The sequence below is a fragment of the Castor canadensis genome, chromosome 7 (assembly GCF_047511655.1).
Source record: "Castor canadensis chromosome 7, mCasCan1.hap1v2, whole genome shotgun sequence".
NCBI classification, from domain to species: Eukaryota; Metazoa; Chordata; class Mammalia; order Rodentia; family Castoridae; genus Castor; species Castor canadensis.
The window spans coordinates 4,828,499-4,846,098 of record NC_133392.1 but is presented as its reverse complement, the minus strand read 5'-3'; the positions used below and the strand labels follow the sequence as shown (position 1 = coordinate 4,846,098).

The 17,600-nt window shown below is 48.4% G+C and overlaps 1 protein-coding gene across 5 annotated transcripts in view; it reads left to right on the top strand.

Moving 5' to 3' along the window:
- Ptpre (protein tyrosine phosphatase receptor type E) overlaps positions 1–16,942 on the top strand; it is a 153,286-nt gene extending 136,344 nt beyond the window's left edge. For 3 of the 5 annotated variants that reach the window (XM_074078051.1, XM_020167337.2, XM_020167334.2), the window contains 10 exons: positions 542–705; positions 1,333–1,468; positions 1,884–2,033; positions 2,413–2,506; positions 3,255–3,331; positions 4,011–4,145; positions 7,275–7,400; positions 8,281–8,447; positions 9,949–10,084; positions 14,128–16,942. In XM_074078051.1, coding sequence (XP_073934152.1) covers positions 542–705; positions 1,333–1,468; positions 1,884–2,033; positions 2,413–2,506; positions 3,255–3,331; positions 4,011–4,145; positions 7,275–7,400; positions 8,281–8,447; positions 9,949–10,084; positions 14,128–14,202 — 1,260 coding nt within the window. In that variant the 3' untranslated portion in view covers positions 14,203–16,942. The remainder of the gene's footprint in view (positions 1–541; positions 706–1,332; positions 1,469–1,883; positions 2,034–2,412; positions 2,507–3,254; positions 3,332–4,010; positions 4,146–7,274; positions 7,401–8,280; positions 8,448–9,948; positions 10,085–14,127) is intronic. The other 2 variants (XM_074078052.1, XM_074078053.1) reach the window with 2 other exon arrangements.
- The last annotated feature ends 658 nt before the right edge of the window (positions 16,943–17,600 follow it).

Sequence of the window (17,600 nt, the reverse complement as noted above, 5' to 3'; positions counted from 1 at the left end):
CCACAGGAGTGACATGGGGTCATCCAGGCCATGCAGCACTGGCCCCTCCTCAGAAGCGGGCTTCCTGGGCATTATCACCAGTTTTCAGGATGTTGGGTTTCCTGAGACCTGATGGCCCAAGTGTGGCCAGGTGCCATGTACCTGCTCTGTGTGCCTACCTGTAATCCTAGCTACTCAGGAGGCAGAGGTGAGGATTGAGGCTCAAAGCCAGCCTAGGCAGATAGTTCTTAAGACGGTACCTCAAAAATACTCCGCATGAAACTGGGCTGGCGGAGTGGCTCAAGTGGTACAGTGCCTGCTTAGCAAGCATGAGGCCCTGAGTTCAAACCCCAGTACAAACACACAAAAGAGCCTGTGAGACCACCAGGGTTCACTTGTGTCCTGCACATTGGTGGACACTGACCAACAAGCATTGCTACCACCACAGTGTGGCTGGGCCAGCAGAGCCTTACCCATCAGCGGGAGACCTGGGGGTGGGGGTAGAGGTGGGGGAGGTGGTCCTGCCCCCCTGGTGGTCTCCTCACCACCCCCACCCTCACAGCAGCTCGCTGATGGCTGCAAAGCCCCTCGGCTTGTCTCCCAGCTGCACTTCACCAGCTGGCCAGACTTTGGAGTGCCTTTCACCCCCATCGGGATGCTGAAGTTCCTGAAGAAGGTGAAGACGCTCAACCCCTCACACGCCGGGCCCATCGTGGTCCACTGTAGGTACGGCAGGGAGTGGTAGGAACCTCGAGGGTGGATCTGGGTGGGAAATGACCCGGGGGCCCGGTGAGGGGAAGGCAGGGTCATAAACACCAGTGCACAGTTCCTGAGCCGCTGCTCAGAGCCCTGCACCTCTCCTGCACCCCGTGCACCCCATGGTAGCAGAGCCCCCTCTTCACTGGCATCCCAAGGGGACCCAATGTGCAAAACCAACCGAAGCAGAGAGGCCCGGACTGATGGCGGAGTGGGGTCTGGCAGGTCCACTAGGCCTCGCCCTCTGCTCAACCGAGAGGCATCCGAGGGTCGGTCAGCTCCCAAGGGCATCCATCAGGGTGCCCCTTCCAGGGTACGGTGAGCGCAAGAGGGCAATGTTTGGAGGTAGAGAAAGCATTGATTGCCAGCCAGTCTCACTCCTGCGCGCTGCTGGGTCTCCGGAAAGTGGTTGCTGGGTCTGCGGCGGCCTCTGGTGGCCTCAGGCAGATTTGCGCTCCAGTCGTCTAAGAAGTTGCACTTAAGTCACTTAGCGGCAGCCCATGTCCTCTTGTCCTGGTGTTCAGACATCTTCCCAGGCTTGTCATTTGCTTCAGGGGGGAATGTGACTCACGAGGTGACATCCTCTCTTTCCCAAAGCGCGGGCGTGGGCCGGACAGGCACCTTCATCGTGATCGACGCGATGATGGACATGATACACGCCGAGCAGAAGGTGGACGTCTTTGAGTTTGTGTCGCGAATCCGCAATCAGCGTCCTCAGATGGTTCAGACGGACGTGAGTGCTGCTAATTCCAACCTGGGGCTGAACTTCGCAGAGCACCCAGGTGCCTTCGCCTGCGACGCACAGCGCCGCCCCTCTCCAAGGCCCAGCCCCACCCCATGGCCCAGTTTTAATAGTCTACCTAGCCACAGGCCAGCAGCCCACCCAGAGTGAGACCACCCATTCTGCCTCTTCCTCCCAGGGGCCTTGGGCGACTGCTGACCCTTGTTCTTTCTATCCTCATATGCCATGGGGTTGTTTGCATACCCCCAGGATGGTGCCCGGTGTCCTCAATCAATACCAGATACTATCATCACCTTTACTGGGGCCCTAAGCAGCCAGTCTACATGGCCTTTAATCTGACCCGCACTAACCTTCTTTCCACTGGACCCAGGGCAGAGCTGAGTGTCGGCTCCCTGTCTCCCTGTAGGTGCAGTACACGTTCATCTACCAGGCCTTACTGGAGTACTACCTCTACGGGGACACTGAGCTGGATGTGTCCTCGCTGGAGAGGCACCTGCAGACCCTGCATGGCACAGCCACCCACTTCAACAAGATTGGGCTGGAGGAGGAGTTTAAGGTAAGTCCTGGCAGCCCGGCTGCCTCTGCATCCTGGGGTGGGTGGTCCAGACGGCAGCATTTAAATGGAGCCTTTTTGGATCACTTACCCTCTTGACTGAGCCCAGAACAGGAGGGTGGTGACATTGGAGGGAAGGATGGATGGCTGGGGCATTTAGAGCTGCAGGCAGGAGACAGCCTGTTCTATTTCCTACTACTAAGGTGCCATCTAGAGATGGAGACAGATATGCCCTCTGAACAGGTCCCCAGCTTGTAGGACTGAGACCTGGAGTGACAAGAGTTTTAACTGGGTCATTGTGTCCTTCTTGCTGAGTCTCAGCCCCAGGATGCCTCTAGCCCGAGCCCTCCCAGGCCCCACGTTGTGTCCTTCTTGATTGCAGAAACTGACGAATGTCCGGATCATGAAGGAGAACATGAGGACTGGCAACTTGCCAGCCAACATGAAGAAGGCTCGAGTCATTCAGATCATCCCATGTAAGACTGCCCTGTCACAACCTCCACCCTTCCTCATGGCTGGGGCAGGGTTGGGCTGGTTTCCCAGGGGCTGAAGGTCCACTGATCACCCTGCAAATCAGGGTCAGGGACAGGGGCCTCTGGGCCCAGCTCTGAGCTCCTGAGCACCATGTTCAATGTCAAGAAAGGAGGATCTCCTGGGGCACCTCGGGTGACACAATCCCACGTGGGTCTCAGGTGGCAGTCTGGGGTGTGGCTTACAGGCAGGTGATCCATGTCACATGAGATGTGTCCTCAATCGCCCTCTGCTCACCAGACACTTGTCACTGTCAAATGGCTACAAACAGGCTTGCTCCCCCTATGGTCACCATGCTGTGAGACGCACACAGTTCCTGGGGACTGGGCCAACCTCCCCAGGCTCAGACCCTTGATTCTCTGTGACTGGGGTGTCCTCAGGCCTGGGGCTTCAGGCTCCTACATGGTCATTCTTTTTATTCCTTAAATGCAGTGTTTTCAATGCTCATATTTTGGGATCTATTACATCCATTTATGACAAGTCAATGACAGCTGGATTATTTTAAGAGCTGTCCTGTCAAGCACTTCCTAAGTCACTTTTTTGACCTCCTTGATAATGGAAAGTTCCCAAAGAGTTAGCGTTACCTGCTAACTTTGTTAGTAGACTTTACAGTTTGGAAGCTTATAGGTGACAGAACTAAGTCTACAAGGCAGGGTTACACGGTTGCTAACGGAGGCAAATGCCACTTTGCAGATGACTTCAATCGGGTGATCCTGTCCATGAAAAGGGGTCAAGAATACACAGACTACATCAATGCGTCCTTCATAGACGTACGTACTGGGCCTGGGTGTGCTGCGTGTGATGTGTGGTGCCTTCCTGTACGGCCACAGCTCTTGATTTTCACAATAGAAAGAATTGTCCAGTAACCCAACTGCTTTGTTAGCTGAATTACCTGCTTTAAAAAAAAAAAGAGAAAGAAAAGAAAAGAAGAGTGAACCTTGGAAATAGGATACAGTAATTGGCTACTTTTTCACTCTGCTCGTAAAAGATAGCTATTCTTCTTTTATGTATCTGTGACACACCAGGGCTTTCAGGTGAGCTCTGCCATGTGACCCCACGTGGACAATACGATTGGTCCAGGGCAGAAGGGAACTTCTCAGCCAAGGGTGTGTTAGGATTTCTTTTTGCTGTTGAAGAAAGTGCCTGAGGTGTTGGTGGGGCCTGGTGGAGGAGGTGGGATTGGAACCCCTTCCAGCCCCTCCTCCACAACATGCCAATCTAGTTGTGACGCACAGTATGTTAGAATCAGAGCCACGTGGTGTTGTTCAGGGGCCCCAGGTGACTGCTAGCTCCTCACAGCCCCTCAGAGATGACCTCGGGAGCTGAGGGTGGAGTTGTGTGGAGCATAATGAAGCAGCAGGTTGGGAAGGTGTGTGCCTGTGTGCGCACATGCGTGCCAGCTGGGCATCCAGTCAGCTGACTGACCCTAACCTCTCTCCCCATCTGAAGGGCTACCGGCAGAAGGACTATTTCATTGCCACGCAGGGGCCTCTGGCACACACAGTCGAGGACTTCTGGAGGATGGTCTGGGAGTGGAAGTGCCACACGGTGGTGATGCTGACAGAGGTGCAGGAGCGGGAGCAGGTGAGTCTGGATCTGAGTTCAGGGGCTGCCTGCCTACCTAAGTACCGTGCCTCAGCTGCTTGAGGCCTGTGAGCACATGGGTGAGGAAGAGCCAGGCTATTGAGAAAGGACGAAGGTCAAGATGAAAAAGGCTCAAGCCGGGTGTGGTGACTGACACCTAATTCCACCTACTTACTCTGAAGGCAGAGGCAGGAAGAGCTCGAATTTGAGGCCAGCCCAGGTACAAAAAGTTAGTGAGTCCCCCCATCTCAACATAATTGGACATAGTGGTTAATGTCTATAATCCCAGCTATGCAGGAGCAAGAGGAAGGAGGATCACGAGTTTGAAGTCAGCCTGGGAAAAGTTAGCAAGACCCTATCATAAAATAAAATACAAAAAAGAGGGGTGGACAAGGGGTATGACTCAAGTAGTAGAGTTCTTGTCTCAATTGGGCAAGGCCCCGAGTTCAATCCTAGGTACCCCTTGCACCTAAAAGAAAGAGGCTTTACTTCACCCTTTGTTTTTGGTGGCTAACCCTAATTACCCCCGGTCTTTTCACCTGTTTTGAAATTCTGCCGTTTTTATTTGTCAAGATCACAACTTGTTGAACAAAAGGCATTTATGTACTCTTCTCAAGCTGTAAAGAAGGACATTGATACATGCACCTGTTTGATATCATCCTGGCCCAGTCAAATGAGCATTTCCATTTTCCCAGAAATCTACCTGGAGCCTTCTTGTATTGTATTTAATGATGTAACAGAAACTCACAAACCCATGCCCAACAGAAAAACCCAACATTCACAAACATTTTACACATATCTAGATGCTCCCCTAGACGTGAACACTTCCCCGAATTTGTGCTTTGATTTCTTTACTGTAAAAATTACCTTTGTGGCAATATGGCAAGGAATCATCTCTTTAAAGGTATAACTCAGTGGGTCTTAGGTGCTCACAGAGCTTCTAATTCTAGATCATCATCACCCAAAAAGAAACTCCATATCACACACAGTCACCCCATCCCTACCCTCCTGCCCCCAGCCTGAAAACCACTAGTCTAGTGTCTGACCTGGATTTGGCTATCCAGACATTAACACAGGTCTCTGGGTGAATTCTTTCTTAGTATGATGTTTTCAAGGTTCCTCCATGTTGTTGCCTGGGTCAGAACATCATTCTTCCTAGTTGATCGGTAGTATTCCACTGTATGGACTTGCCACTTTTACTCATCCACTCACCAGCAGATGGACACTTATGTTGTTCCCACTTTGGAGCTATATAATAGAAAGATGCTCCCGTGAACATTCATGGACAAGTTTTTGTATGGGCATACTGTTTCAGTTCTTTTGGTTGCATGTCTACGAGTAGAATCACTGACTCATTTCTTGGAAGTACTGAGGTTTGAACTCAGGACCTCATGCTTGTGAGACAGGTGCTCTATCCTTTGAACCACTCCATCAGCCCTTTTTTGTGTTGGGTATTTTCGAAATAGGGTCTCAAGAACTATTTGCCAGGGCTGGCTTTGAACTTTGATCCTCCTGATCTTTGCTCTTCAGTAGCTAGGATTATAGCCGTGAGCCACTGATGCCCAGCTTATCATTTAATATTTTTAAGGAACAGTCAGACTGTTTTCCAAAGTAGCAGCCCTGTTTTACCTTCCCACTAGGAAGTCTAGTGTTCTAATTTCCCCACGTTCTTGCCAACCCTTGTTACTGTCTTTTAGTGGATGTATTCTTCACTTTTCAAAAAGTTGTTTTAAACTCAAGTGCATCCATTGCTTGAACTGTTGAGTTCTGCTTGCATTTGAACTTTATGTAAAGAGTACATGACAGTATGTAATCTGTGGGTTGGTTTTTCTGCTCAATCTTGTGTGTTTAATATTTTTCTATGTTGACGTCTTTAACTGATTCATTCATTGTCATATTCATATTGCAGGGTAGGGGTTCGGGGGCCCATGCTGACCCCTCCCACACACAGACAAGTTAGCATGCCAAGCTCCAGGCAGGGGGAGGGGCAGGAAAATTAGCATAGGTTCATTAGCTCCTCTTATTCCTTACCCAGGCCATATATCTCACACCTGTTTACCTATCCCTTCTCTGTCATGGGCTCGGGGCAATTCCCTTTTGTTGTTTTATAAACAGTGCTGTACCTGTTTCATGCTACACAGGACTTAGTATGCACCTAAGAGACAAGTGTCACATTGGAGAGTATGAGAGAGTAGGACTTTGAATAATAATTCCTAGTTGCTGTCCACAGCGGTTCCCCAAGTGCACACCAGTAGAGTGGAAGATAGAGGATCCATTTGCACACTCCATAGCGTGATGTGGTGTGAGTGTCCTGTCTCTGTGGCTTTGAGTCACAGCTCTCTGATTCCTAAGAGGTGGAGCACCACTTCATACCTCTATGGATATATGCAGACTTCCTCTTGTGTAAAATGCCTGTTTTTGCTTTTCATCCATTTTTACTGGGTTGTTTGCCCTTTTCTTATAGATTTATCAGGTGATCATCTATGTAAAGATCTCGATTCTCATCCTGTGTTGATTTCATGTATTGAAAACATCTACCTTTTCACTTTCTTGATGCTTGTTGAATTTTATAATTCACAAAGTGAATTTTAGTGTAAAAATAGAAATTGTGATTTTTTTTTTTTTTTTGCCTCATGGCTGGCTAGTTCTTTTTGTGCCTTAGGTAGTGAGTCCTCTGTATCCCAAAATGAAGGGAAATTTTCTTCTCCTAAGGGTTTCATTGTCTTGTTTTTGGCCCTAAGTCTTAACCCATCTGGGTTTGTTTTTATTAAGGCTCAGAGCTACTGCATACAATACTGCAGTTCATACCCTGGCCAACTCTTGGAGGAGCTAGCGCATTCATGCCAGTCCTATAGGGTGAGAGTCAGGGATCAGTTTCATTTCCCACTCCATTCAGTGACTAATCTGTCCTTTCTTTCATGTATCAAAGTTCCATTTAGCTGTGTCTGATTCTAGACTATTCTCTGCCCTTGGCCAGCAGGCATTAATGGGTATCCACATTAATATTCATGCTTTTTTCTTGGTCAGATGAAAAGCATTAAATGGCTTGAGAGAAATTCTGCATCATAAGGTCAAAAGTGGTAGCATCAAATTATTACAGGACTTAAATTTTTTATTTTATTCCCCAAGGATAAATGCTACCAATATTGGCCAACTGAGGGCTCAGTTACTCATGGAGAAATAACGATTGAAATAAAGAGTGACACCCTTTCCGAAGCCATCAGTGTCCGAGACTTCCTGGTCACCTTCAGTCAGGTATTACTGCTTGTAGTTCTTTTAATACTTGTAGATCTAATGAAGCATGGTCACTCTGGGATCTGCTTGTCATTGTGCCAGAATGGGGCCCTGCCCCTGTCACCTGTCAGGCTCCATCCACCTTTCCTGGGCCCCAGATTATCATGAGTGGCTGAAGGGTTGCCCAGTGGCAAGTGTTCTGTAAAGTTCAGACTTCCATGACCACTTGCATCCTTGCTGGAAGAGGAGGCGGAGTAGGCAACAAGCCTCCTGTCTTCCACTCCCACCTGGGAAGAATGACCTTAGTTAGAGGCAGGGTAACAAGGAAATGAATGAATAAGACTGCAGAGGCCTCCTGAGGCCTCTTCCAGAGATTCCTCAGACCCCCAACCATCACCATCCTCACTATGTCCTGGGCTCTGATCGTGCTGCAGAGAACGATCTCTGGACCAGTGAGGGAAGGATGACTCACTAGTGGAACTTGGTTCTCAGCTCTAACGGTCAGTCCAGGAAAATCACACATGCAGAAAGCCTTGTCTCCTTCATGCCAATTACAGACAGAACTACCAAGATGCCAGACTTGCTGCCAGACTTGTCTGCAGTCTCTGATGGGAAACTGGGACCCTGGCTTCTTAGGAAAGATGCATCCTCCTCTGGAGCAAAAGTGCCAGGATTCCTGTAGAGGGCTGGATGGAGCCTGCTTGGGGGACTCCAGGGCATGTCCTCTGTACGTCTTGCTCCCTGGGCAGAAGGAAGAATAGCCAACTGCTGGCCAGGTCCCTCAGACCATCTAGCTGGGGTCATTGGTGGCCACAAAGGCCCAGGGAGGGCTCCAAGCTCCTGTGTGATTTGTAGGAGGGGTCTGGGACCAGGCAGCACTGAGCCCCTTCTCCCACCGCAGCCCTTGGCCCGCCAGGAAGAGCAGGTCCGCATGGTGCGCCAGTTCCACTTCCACGGCTGGCCGGAGATTGGGATTCCGGCTGAGGGCAAAGGCATGATCGATCTCATTGCGGCTGTACAGAAACAGCAGCAGCAGACAGGCAATCACCCCATCACTGTGCACTGCAGGTAAGCGACCCCACTGGGCCAGGGTGCCAGCTCCTGGTGAGGCATTGCAGACCATACAGCTATGGTGGGAGAGCCTGGATGCTCCCAGCAGTGCATTTCCCTGGACTGTGTGTGTTGCCTTCCCTTATGCACGCTGAGGACCAGTGCCTTTCTGTAGGTCAAGTAAGTTACTTGTCTTCCTCCTGAAAGACGGTTCTGGCTGCTGCCCCCACACTTCCTGTCCTGTCTCCTGGGCTTGGGAGACATTCAGTGTGGCTGAACCACAGCACAGGTGGTTTTTCAGGGCCTCCTAAAGAGGTTCAGGCTAGGATGTCTAAAGGAGGCCTGTAGCCACACTCACCCCCCTCCCCCCAAAAGCCAGGCCCGAGAGCAGAGGGACACTCCTGGGGCACCCCTAGAAACAGCGAGCACCCAGTGAGGATCATGATGAGTAATATCAGGAGGGGATCTGGGTGAATCTGTCAGATCTGAAAATCCTCCAGCCTCCCTCCCCCGCTGCCGCCTGGCCCTGCCCTGAGCACCTTATTGTGGGACTTTGGCCATCCTTGTGAAGTTCTCCAAGCAGTAGTTTGGGGTGCTTTTGTTTTGGGGTGGCGCTAATTTGCTGCTAAAGCTATAATTTTGTTTCGTTTTCATACCTAAGGCTCCCCCTTTTTGTGACTGCCTTTTGTCACCACCCCTTGTGGCCTAGAGAGCCCCTGTTAACCAAGAGGCCTTGGAACTCTTGTCTGGAAAGCACCTGGGTGCACTCCAACCTGGCCAGTAGGTGGCTCTCCCAACTCGGTCTTCAGCCCCAGAAGCCTTCCCTGAGGTCATTTAGAATGAACTAGAAATGAGTCCCTTCTTGCTGGGCCTCTGCAAATGAAGGCTGTGAGCTGGGCACATGTAGGACGCAGGGATTCCACCCGAGAGAAAGCAGCCATGGAGATGCATCAGGGCAGCACGCCAGGAGCTCCAAAACACGCCCACACTTGCTTGAGATTCTGGGCCCAGAGGAGGGCACCCCTCTGGGAGCATGGTTGCAAGAGGCACCCAACCTACCTCTTTTAGCCTCTCACCTGTGCGCCTCGTTCTGCTCTTGTGAGGTGACATTATCAAGCCAAGGATTGTCTTGAGAGGAGTGGATGTCCTGGCGTTGCTGGAAGTCCAGTGGACCATTCCTGGCCGTGGGTGCCCCGGTTCCACAAGACAGGCCCCTGGCACAGAAAGCTGAGTTTGTGCCAGGACAGCTTGCATTTCTAATGACCCTACTTTGGGAACCACTCAAGGAAGAAGAGGAAGTGCTGAAAAGCCTGTAACTAGTCCTGAGTCTTTTCAGGAAATATCTGGCTGCTGTAATTAGGGGAATGTTTAGGGATTTTATGTTGGCTGGATCTTGCCTCATGTAAGTAAACATTCACCATCCAGTGGCACTCGGGGCCCCAGGGTGGGTCTTGAGGTCCGTAGCTCCTCTCTCCCCACGTTCCCGCTGGCCTACTCACTAGGCACTTTCTCTCTGCAGTGCTGGAGCTGGGCGAACCGGCACGTTCATAGCCCTGAGCAACATTTTGGAACGAGTAAAAGCTGAGGGGCTTTTAGACGTGTTTCAAGCTGTGAAGAGCTTACGACTTCAGAGGCCACACATGGTGCAAACCCTGGTAAGAATCTGAGTGATAAGGATGTTCCAGAGGCTGAGGATTGTTTCATGTGTTTGATGTCTGTTCCATGAAAGGAACTCCAGTGTAAGGAGAGGGTGAGAGGGCTTGATTCCCAGGGCAGAGCCAGCTGCCACTTTTCACAGAAAAGCTTTATAGAGCCCCTTCCTCCTCAGTGGCTGACATGGGTCTGTCCTCTGGGCAGAACTCAAGAGGAAAGGCTCATGCCTAGACTTTAATTTCATTTAAAAGCACTGTTCTTAGGTTCCAGAGCAATCCTGAAGTTTAAGATCCTGGTGCTTGTTGTTTTCACCTTTACACTATTGCATTTGGTCTGTTTTCCTGGGGTGGGGGAGGTCTTGCTCAATGACAAGACCCTGCCCTGGGGGCATAAGGAACCCACCTAACCTGCATCCGCTCTGCACATTCTCTTTCCTGGCTTTGGGGAGAGATTCCTCCTCACTCAGTTTGGTAATGGCTCCTGGTAAGCCAGCAGTGCAATTTCAGAGACTGTTACAGCCATCAGTTTCCCCCAAGGTTCCTGTTTAGGACATACCCTCCTGGCCTGCTCCTTCTCCACACTGACCCAGTCCTGGTGCAGGCAGCCTGTTCCACATGTATGGAAAGGTGGGAGAGGGCTCTCCCACGACCTTTACCAGGGAGCACCTCAGCCAGAGGACTGCCAAGCCCAGGATGGATCCGCCTTCCCGACTGGACAGGCTGGCATCGGGCTCTGCCCTGGCTACACACTACAGTCACCTGGGGAGTGTTCACCTGTCTCCTGCTGCCCAAGTGTCCCCCACACCAATTAAGTGGAAGCTAATCTCTGGGGTGAGTCCCAGTTATCAGTATATTCAAAGCCCCCCAGGTGGTCCCACAGTGAATACAGGTTTGAGAGTCACTGGACTAGAAAGAAATGCGGTGCCTTTTGACTCCTTCCACCTTGTAAGTCTGTCCTACTGGCTGTCACAGTGATAGAACCTGGAAAGCTGACAGCAGTGGGAAGGGGCTGGCTTTGGAGATTGGACCTAGCACTTGACAGCCCCTGCTGGGCCCTGGGAAGGTGCTGGCAAGGGCCAGTCAGGCCTCCTTGAGGTTTGCATGGTCTCCTGATAGCAGCAGGCAACTCACTCACTACCTAAGTTCCTCTGGGCATCACAAACTGAGGGACACCGGGCATGGAGAAAACAGCACACTCCACAGCTTCTAGGTTAACATAATAATAGTGTTGAAATATCACACTGAACTCCATCCTATGTACAACTAATGTGTTAGTTAAAATAATAGTAATGATTATGACAAAGCTTAACAGGAACCCACTCAGAAAGAAATCCGGGGGTTTTTGGAGCGGGGGGCAGTGCTTGTTTGTTTATTCTGTGACACTGGGGCTTGAACTCAGGATTTACACATGTGCTTGCTAGGCAGGTTCTCTACCACTTGAGCCATACCCCCATCCTTTTTTGCTTGTTAATTTTTAGGCAGGGTCTCAACCTTTTACTTGGGGCTAGCTTCAGACAGTGGTTCTCCTACCTACAGCCTCTCAAATAGCTAGGACGTCAGGCGTGTACCCCATGTCCAGTTTGTTGACTGAGGTGAGGTCTCACTCACTTTTTGCCCAGACTTGGTATTATCCATGTGAGCCACTACACCTGGCCAAAATCCAGTTTTTAATTATGAGCCAGATTCTTCTCCGTTTGTTTTCTGTTTTTAGTTCTTTTCTGGGCATCCCTTAGTCCTGCCTGAGCAGCAGTTAAATACAAAAGAAAGACAAGCCAGCAGTGAGGTCCCTTTACCCTTGGCTTCCAGTTGCACTTTCATGGCTCTGTGATCTTGCACATGTTCCTTGTGCCCTCCAGGGCTTCAGTGCCACAGAAAGTGGAGCATGGGGCAGATGGCACTGTCTTCAAGTCATGGTGCCAGGTTTGCTTTCATCCTACAAGAGCCTGGCCCAAGGGAGGTGCCCAGCAAAGAAGCAGCAGCAACACTGTCCTGGATTTGGGGACTGACAGCTCTCGTTGATTTGCCTGGCCTAGTCAGTGGATTCTGTTTGTAAGAGCACCAGTGTCCAGGTGCCCTTCTGTCCAGCTCTACTGCCTCACTGGGCAGCTGCCCCTGGATATCTCCTGGCTCTCGTCTGCACGCTCTTGCCAAGTGACAGGTTGACAGCATTTTATCACCTTACTTTTCAACTTAGCCTCTAGCCCCACTCCCAGGACATAGTAAGTGGTGAATTAGTCAAAAAATGAGGGACAAATGAGTACTCAAGTAATGACTGCCAGTTGCTGGATGGTCACCTTTCTTATCACGTCCGCACCATCTCCTTGACCTCTTCGGCTCCCAGAGTGTTATGGTGCTGCCACCATTCAAGGTGGCTGAGCAGATCGTCCAAGTTCTTAAGGTTTTGTCACAAAAAGATTCAAGTGCAATCTGTCTGTCTCTGGAGGTGAAGGGTGTAACTACCGCTCTGCCCTGCAGACCTAAGATTTGGCAAAGAACACGGAAGAGATCCTTGCTGTGCTGACTTAGCTCTGTGGATAGGTATGGTTGCTCACAAGCCAGTTGCTAACTATGATCACTCACAAAAGACATGGTTCCAACACCCTCGACAGCCATTAGTGGCTGTGGCCCAGGCTATATATAAGGGCGTTTGTTCTCCTGTGACCTGTGATGTAGCCAGTATCATCCCAACACCTCACTGATCACTGGCCACCAGTGACATGAACTCAAGACACAATGTGGATGGTCAGCAGTCAGCATGTTTGCTGTGAAAACGGTGACTAGTGGCTGTCTCCATTTCCCTCCCAGACCGAAGCAGCTTTCATATTTCACTGATGTAGAAAAAAGTGGCAAAAGTCAGGTCAAAAGCCACCTGCAACGCTTGGAGTGTTGTGAAAACGCTTGCCTCTTTATAAAGAGCCTGTCCATTCATTGAGCCTTGCTTTTGAAAATTCACTTTCCTTTTCCTTTCAAGGGCTAGGGAGCAGGTGGGAATCTTAGTAACCAGACATGAGGACCTCTATGATCGGTTCTCGGCTCTCTCAATAACTTCCTGCAATGTCAGGCCCAAAACTGATGGTCCAGCTTTTCTTTCTGGAACATGGAGGGCCACCCCATCTTGAGACTGAGACTTGAGGAAGGGCTGAGCTGGCGACTGTTCCACCCAAAGCCTTTTGACATTTGTTTGAAGAGGCTGAATCCAGGGAATGGAGAAAGAAAAGGGGAGTGGTCTGAAAATGGCTCCTGTCCTCCAAAACTTCCTGAGCTCTTCTCGGCCAGTCTAAGGTCACTTGTCCCACTCCATGCTGCAAGCAGCCAGACCCTTTATCGTGACAGGCATTTGAGCTGCCATCTGTGGTTACTGGAACCTTTGGGGTCCCCTCCCCTTCTCCTTGACTGCTATGCCCACATGGTGGTGCAAAGACTACCGTAGGCTCCCAGGAAAAACTGGACAATGAACATTTTCTCCACCTCCACCTCCACCTTTCTCCCTGCTGCGTGCTGAGTGTTGAGGGGCGGCTCCAGCCACACCTGTTGGACCCCCATTCACCAACCACTCTCCTCAAGCTGCCAGGAAGAGAGTCAAAGAATGTGCAGAAGTGTTACAGTAACAGAAAGGCACTTATTCTTTTGGATGTTGGCAAAACTTATAAAATCATGTCCCTGTGCTACAGTATTTTTAGGCTTAAAAATAATTTAGATTTTTATTTTTTACCATTTATAAGTTTTTACCATTTATAAGTTATTCTTGTTAACTATGGACTTTATCTGACAGTGCTGGTACTCTGATTTTTTTTCAGCTTTTCCAATTTCAGCATGAAAACCAGACATTTTACTCAGGCTGTTCTAAAATACACTAACATTTTTCCTATATAGGAAATTTTCACTGGCCTTAAAACTAAGCTGTGTAACAGAAGCTTGCGTGCATGAGGACAAACGGTACACGAACTGGTAGACTTGTTGATATTTCAGATTTTAATATTTCTTCTGATTAAGTTAATCACATTTTTTGAAGCACCATTTTAATGCATTCTTATTTTTCTTTTCAGGAACAGTATGAATTCTGCTACAAAGTGGTACAAGATTTTATTGATATATTTTCTGACTATGCTAATTTCAAATGAAGACTCCTGCCTTAAAATATTTTTTAATTTAATGGTCAGTATATTTTGTAAAAATCGTGTTAATTTATTTCATAGTGAACATTAATATTCTTCCTAATTTCTTTGTATATATTTTGTTATGTTTTAAAGGCCATCTGCTCTAGAGTCATTAAACCTTAAATACCCCTTTTAAATTGGAGTAATGTATTAAGGCCCCACAAGATCTATATTTCTGCTAATATCAGTAAGTAATTCTTCATTAGATTCATGTCGTGTAATGTCACACGTTGCACATCTATACATATCATAATTCTTAATATGCCAGGTGTGCTTATGCAAGACACTAAACAAAGTCCCTTGTTAAGAAAACAGTTGAGGACCCAGAAATCAGCTCAAAATTTGCTTTCCAATCATTAATTTTTATAACCCTGAAAAGCACCTTTTTGTTTTCTTTGGTTTTTTTTTTTTTGCGGGGCGGGGGTGTGAGGAAGCATTGTAAGCAAGGACTTTTGTAAAGTCCTTGTGCCTCAAGTTTTAAAGATCAAAGAAGACTTTTCAACCTGATTCCAGGTCTGGATGAGAAGAGAGATGTCTAGATACCAGGTCGTCCCACTCACCCAGGCCTCAGGCACAGAAAAGCCAGCTATAGGACTGTGCTCCTGCAGTGTCACTTGCTGTCCATCTGTCTGTCAGACTCAGAACCTAGCCAAATGCATTTCTTAGTACTCCTCCCATGGGGCCCCAGCTGCCAGTACTGGCCTTGAGCTAGGCCTGCAGGCTCAGTGCAAAACCATCTTCCGTCCAAACCTTTAAGTGAAGTGTCTTCCGCACACAGAGTCCAGGAGCACATATTTGGGTAGAAACAATACAATCAAGTTGTAAATTTTCTGAGATGAATTTTGGTATTTAAAATTTTCTCGTAAAAAGCTAAGATTGTAAGAAAAGAAATCTTAAATTCTAGATTTGTACAATTTTTAAATGCCCCACTCCTCAATGTTTAATAAAAAGAAAAGAAAAAGAAATCACGAAAGTCTAACTTATTTTTGGATGGAGATATTGCTGAGACGCTGGTTAATGATAATGATCCCACTGCCAGATAGGATGGCTTAGGGGCAAAAAAAAAAAAAATGGTGGGAGGATGAATGCAGGAATGTTTAATTCAATAACAGTTATCTTTCTACGGCTGTTAGGTGCCTAGCAGATGAGCACAATACAAAAAAGAAGACTGATCTAACTTCCAAAAGACTTTGAACATGTGCGATTTTGGTACTTCTCTTCTTTTTAAAAGAAATAGAAAAATATAAAGGCCTTACTTACCATTTTCGCTGGGAACTGACCTCACCCACCTATTGCACTATTCATCCCCATTCATTTGTAGTGTGTGCAGGTGTGACCCCAGGGTCAAGTACCACCCTCACCAGGCACACAAGGTCATCAAGCTTCTCTCCCACCCCACTGCGGAGTCCCATCCAGCAGCAGGAGCTGGCACCCAGCTGGAAGGATGGAAACACACTTGGCAGGTGCCACCATCACCACCAGCTACACCCTGGACCTCCTGCTTCTGAATGTGTCTCTCCCTTCTCTGTACAGCAAGTGAGCATTTAGGTAGAAGATGAAAATGAAAGGAGCTTCTGGCAACTTGCCTTTTGATCCCATTTGTTTCCATGTTAAAATCCCAAACCTAAAACCTTTCTTTGACTGAAGCAGAAGAGAAGTTAAGCTTCCATTCAGCACTTGAAGTCCATTGGGATGAAGGTGACCTTAGGCTGGTAATTTGTTTAGAATTCAAGTCAAAGTCAGGGCATGGATTTTGGTCCCAGTTTCAGAGCTGGTAGTCAGAATCCTTGAAGCCCTTAAGGGTATGCCTGGCATCTCTTGTATCAAGAAGTGCCTTTAGGGTAGAACTTTTCAGGGTGTTCTCAGGAAAGTGCTCCATTTGTATGATTTTCCTGCCCTCGGGGCAGTCCCAGGTACCCACAGCAGGGGTTCTGCCTGTGCCTAAACTAAACTCATCCCATTCCAGAGACAAACAGAAGTCACCCTTCTGTGGACATGGGGCCCCTCCCAAGTTGAGGCAGCACCTCTCCTTCAGGGGAGAGGTCCCTCCCTCCCACCTCATGGCCTCTGCCAAGGTCAAGTTCAAACAGTCCTCTTGGGCCTCAGAGCAGGTGCCTGCAGAGGGAATAATAACTGGGGACCTTGGCACGTTCGTTCGTCTCTTCTAACCTCGGTCAAAGAAAGTCCAGTGTATGTAACTAAGCAACCCTGCGCCGCACCCCGTCTCCTCTCACCGTCTGTTTTGCATGCTGTTGCATTTCAACGCCAAATAGCGATCAGAAGCAGACCACTCTGATCGACGCCTCCCTTGGTCACTGTGTGACTTGACTTTACTTTCTCTCCATGTGCTAGACAAATGAAGAATGCACACTGTGTTTTCAAAGGTATTTTTATGTGTTTTTAAACACTTTTTAAAATGAGCCTGACACCTGTGTTTCAGCATTTGGAGACATGCCCATCTTTTTTTTAAATCTTTGTTTACTGAGGTATTTTCGTTTGTTTAACTAAGCTGTGTTTAATTTATGTGCAGTCTTTATAATACATGTATGTATTATGGTTCCAACTTCCTATTTTCCTTTATTCCTTTTATTATAATTTGATCTTGCTCTGAGTATAATGCCAGTGAATGTTGCTGAATTCTTCGTATATGCAAATTGCAGGATCTAAAACATTCTGATGCAAGAGTAAACCTTCACTTTGACTACCAGCCTGAGTCTCTTTCTTCACATTTCACAATTGCAATCCTCTGCCTTAAGACCTTTTAGATAAGACATGCATTAGTGGACTGGGGGTGCAGCTCAGTGGAAGAACACTTGCTTAGTGTACATGAGGCTCCTGGATTGGAAGCCCAGCACCAAAGACATGCATTAGGAGGTGAGAACTGCTTTATGCAGGTAACTTAGTCATGGATTTTCAAAATTTAGCTCCCACCTGGCACAGAAACAGTCCCTAAGGGTGAGTGGGCCATGGGCCCACCCAGCTTTCAGCCAGTCTGGAGAAGGCAGATGTCAGACAGACTCTGCTTTGGAGTGATGACTCGTCCTTGAGGGAACCCATGTTCCTCTGGAGCCCAAGTGGCACTCTGAGTTTGGGCAATGGTGGCCCAGGAGGAAGATGGCCCATATACTTTGATGTCCACAGCCAGGTAGAATCAGAAGGTCCATCCAACAATGCTTTTCTCCCCAAATCCAAAGCCCTATCAGGCCTCCCTTGCCAGACTTCCTCCTGTGCACATCTTTATGACTCTGGTGATCCCCAGATCTCTTCACCCGCCTCCCTTCTGCCTTTCCTCCCAGTCCAACATAGAATTTAAATAGAGTTTTATTATTTGTTGTGTTTATTTAATAAACTAAATGGTCCAT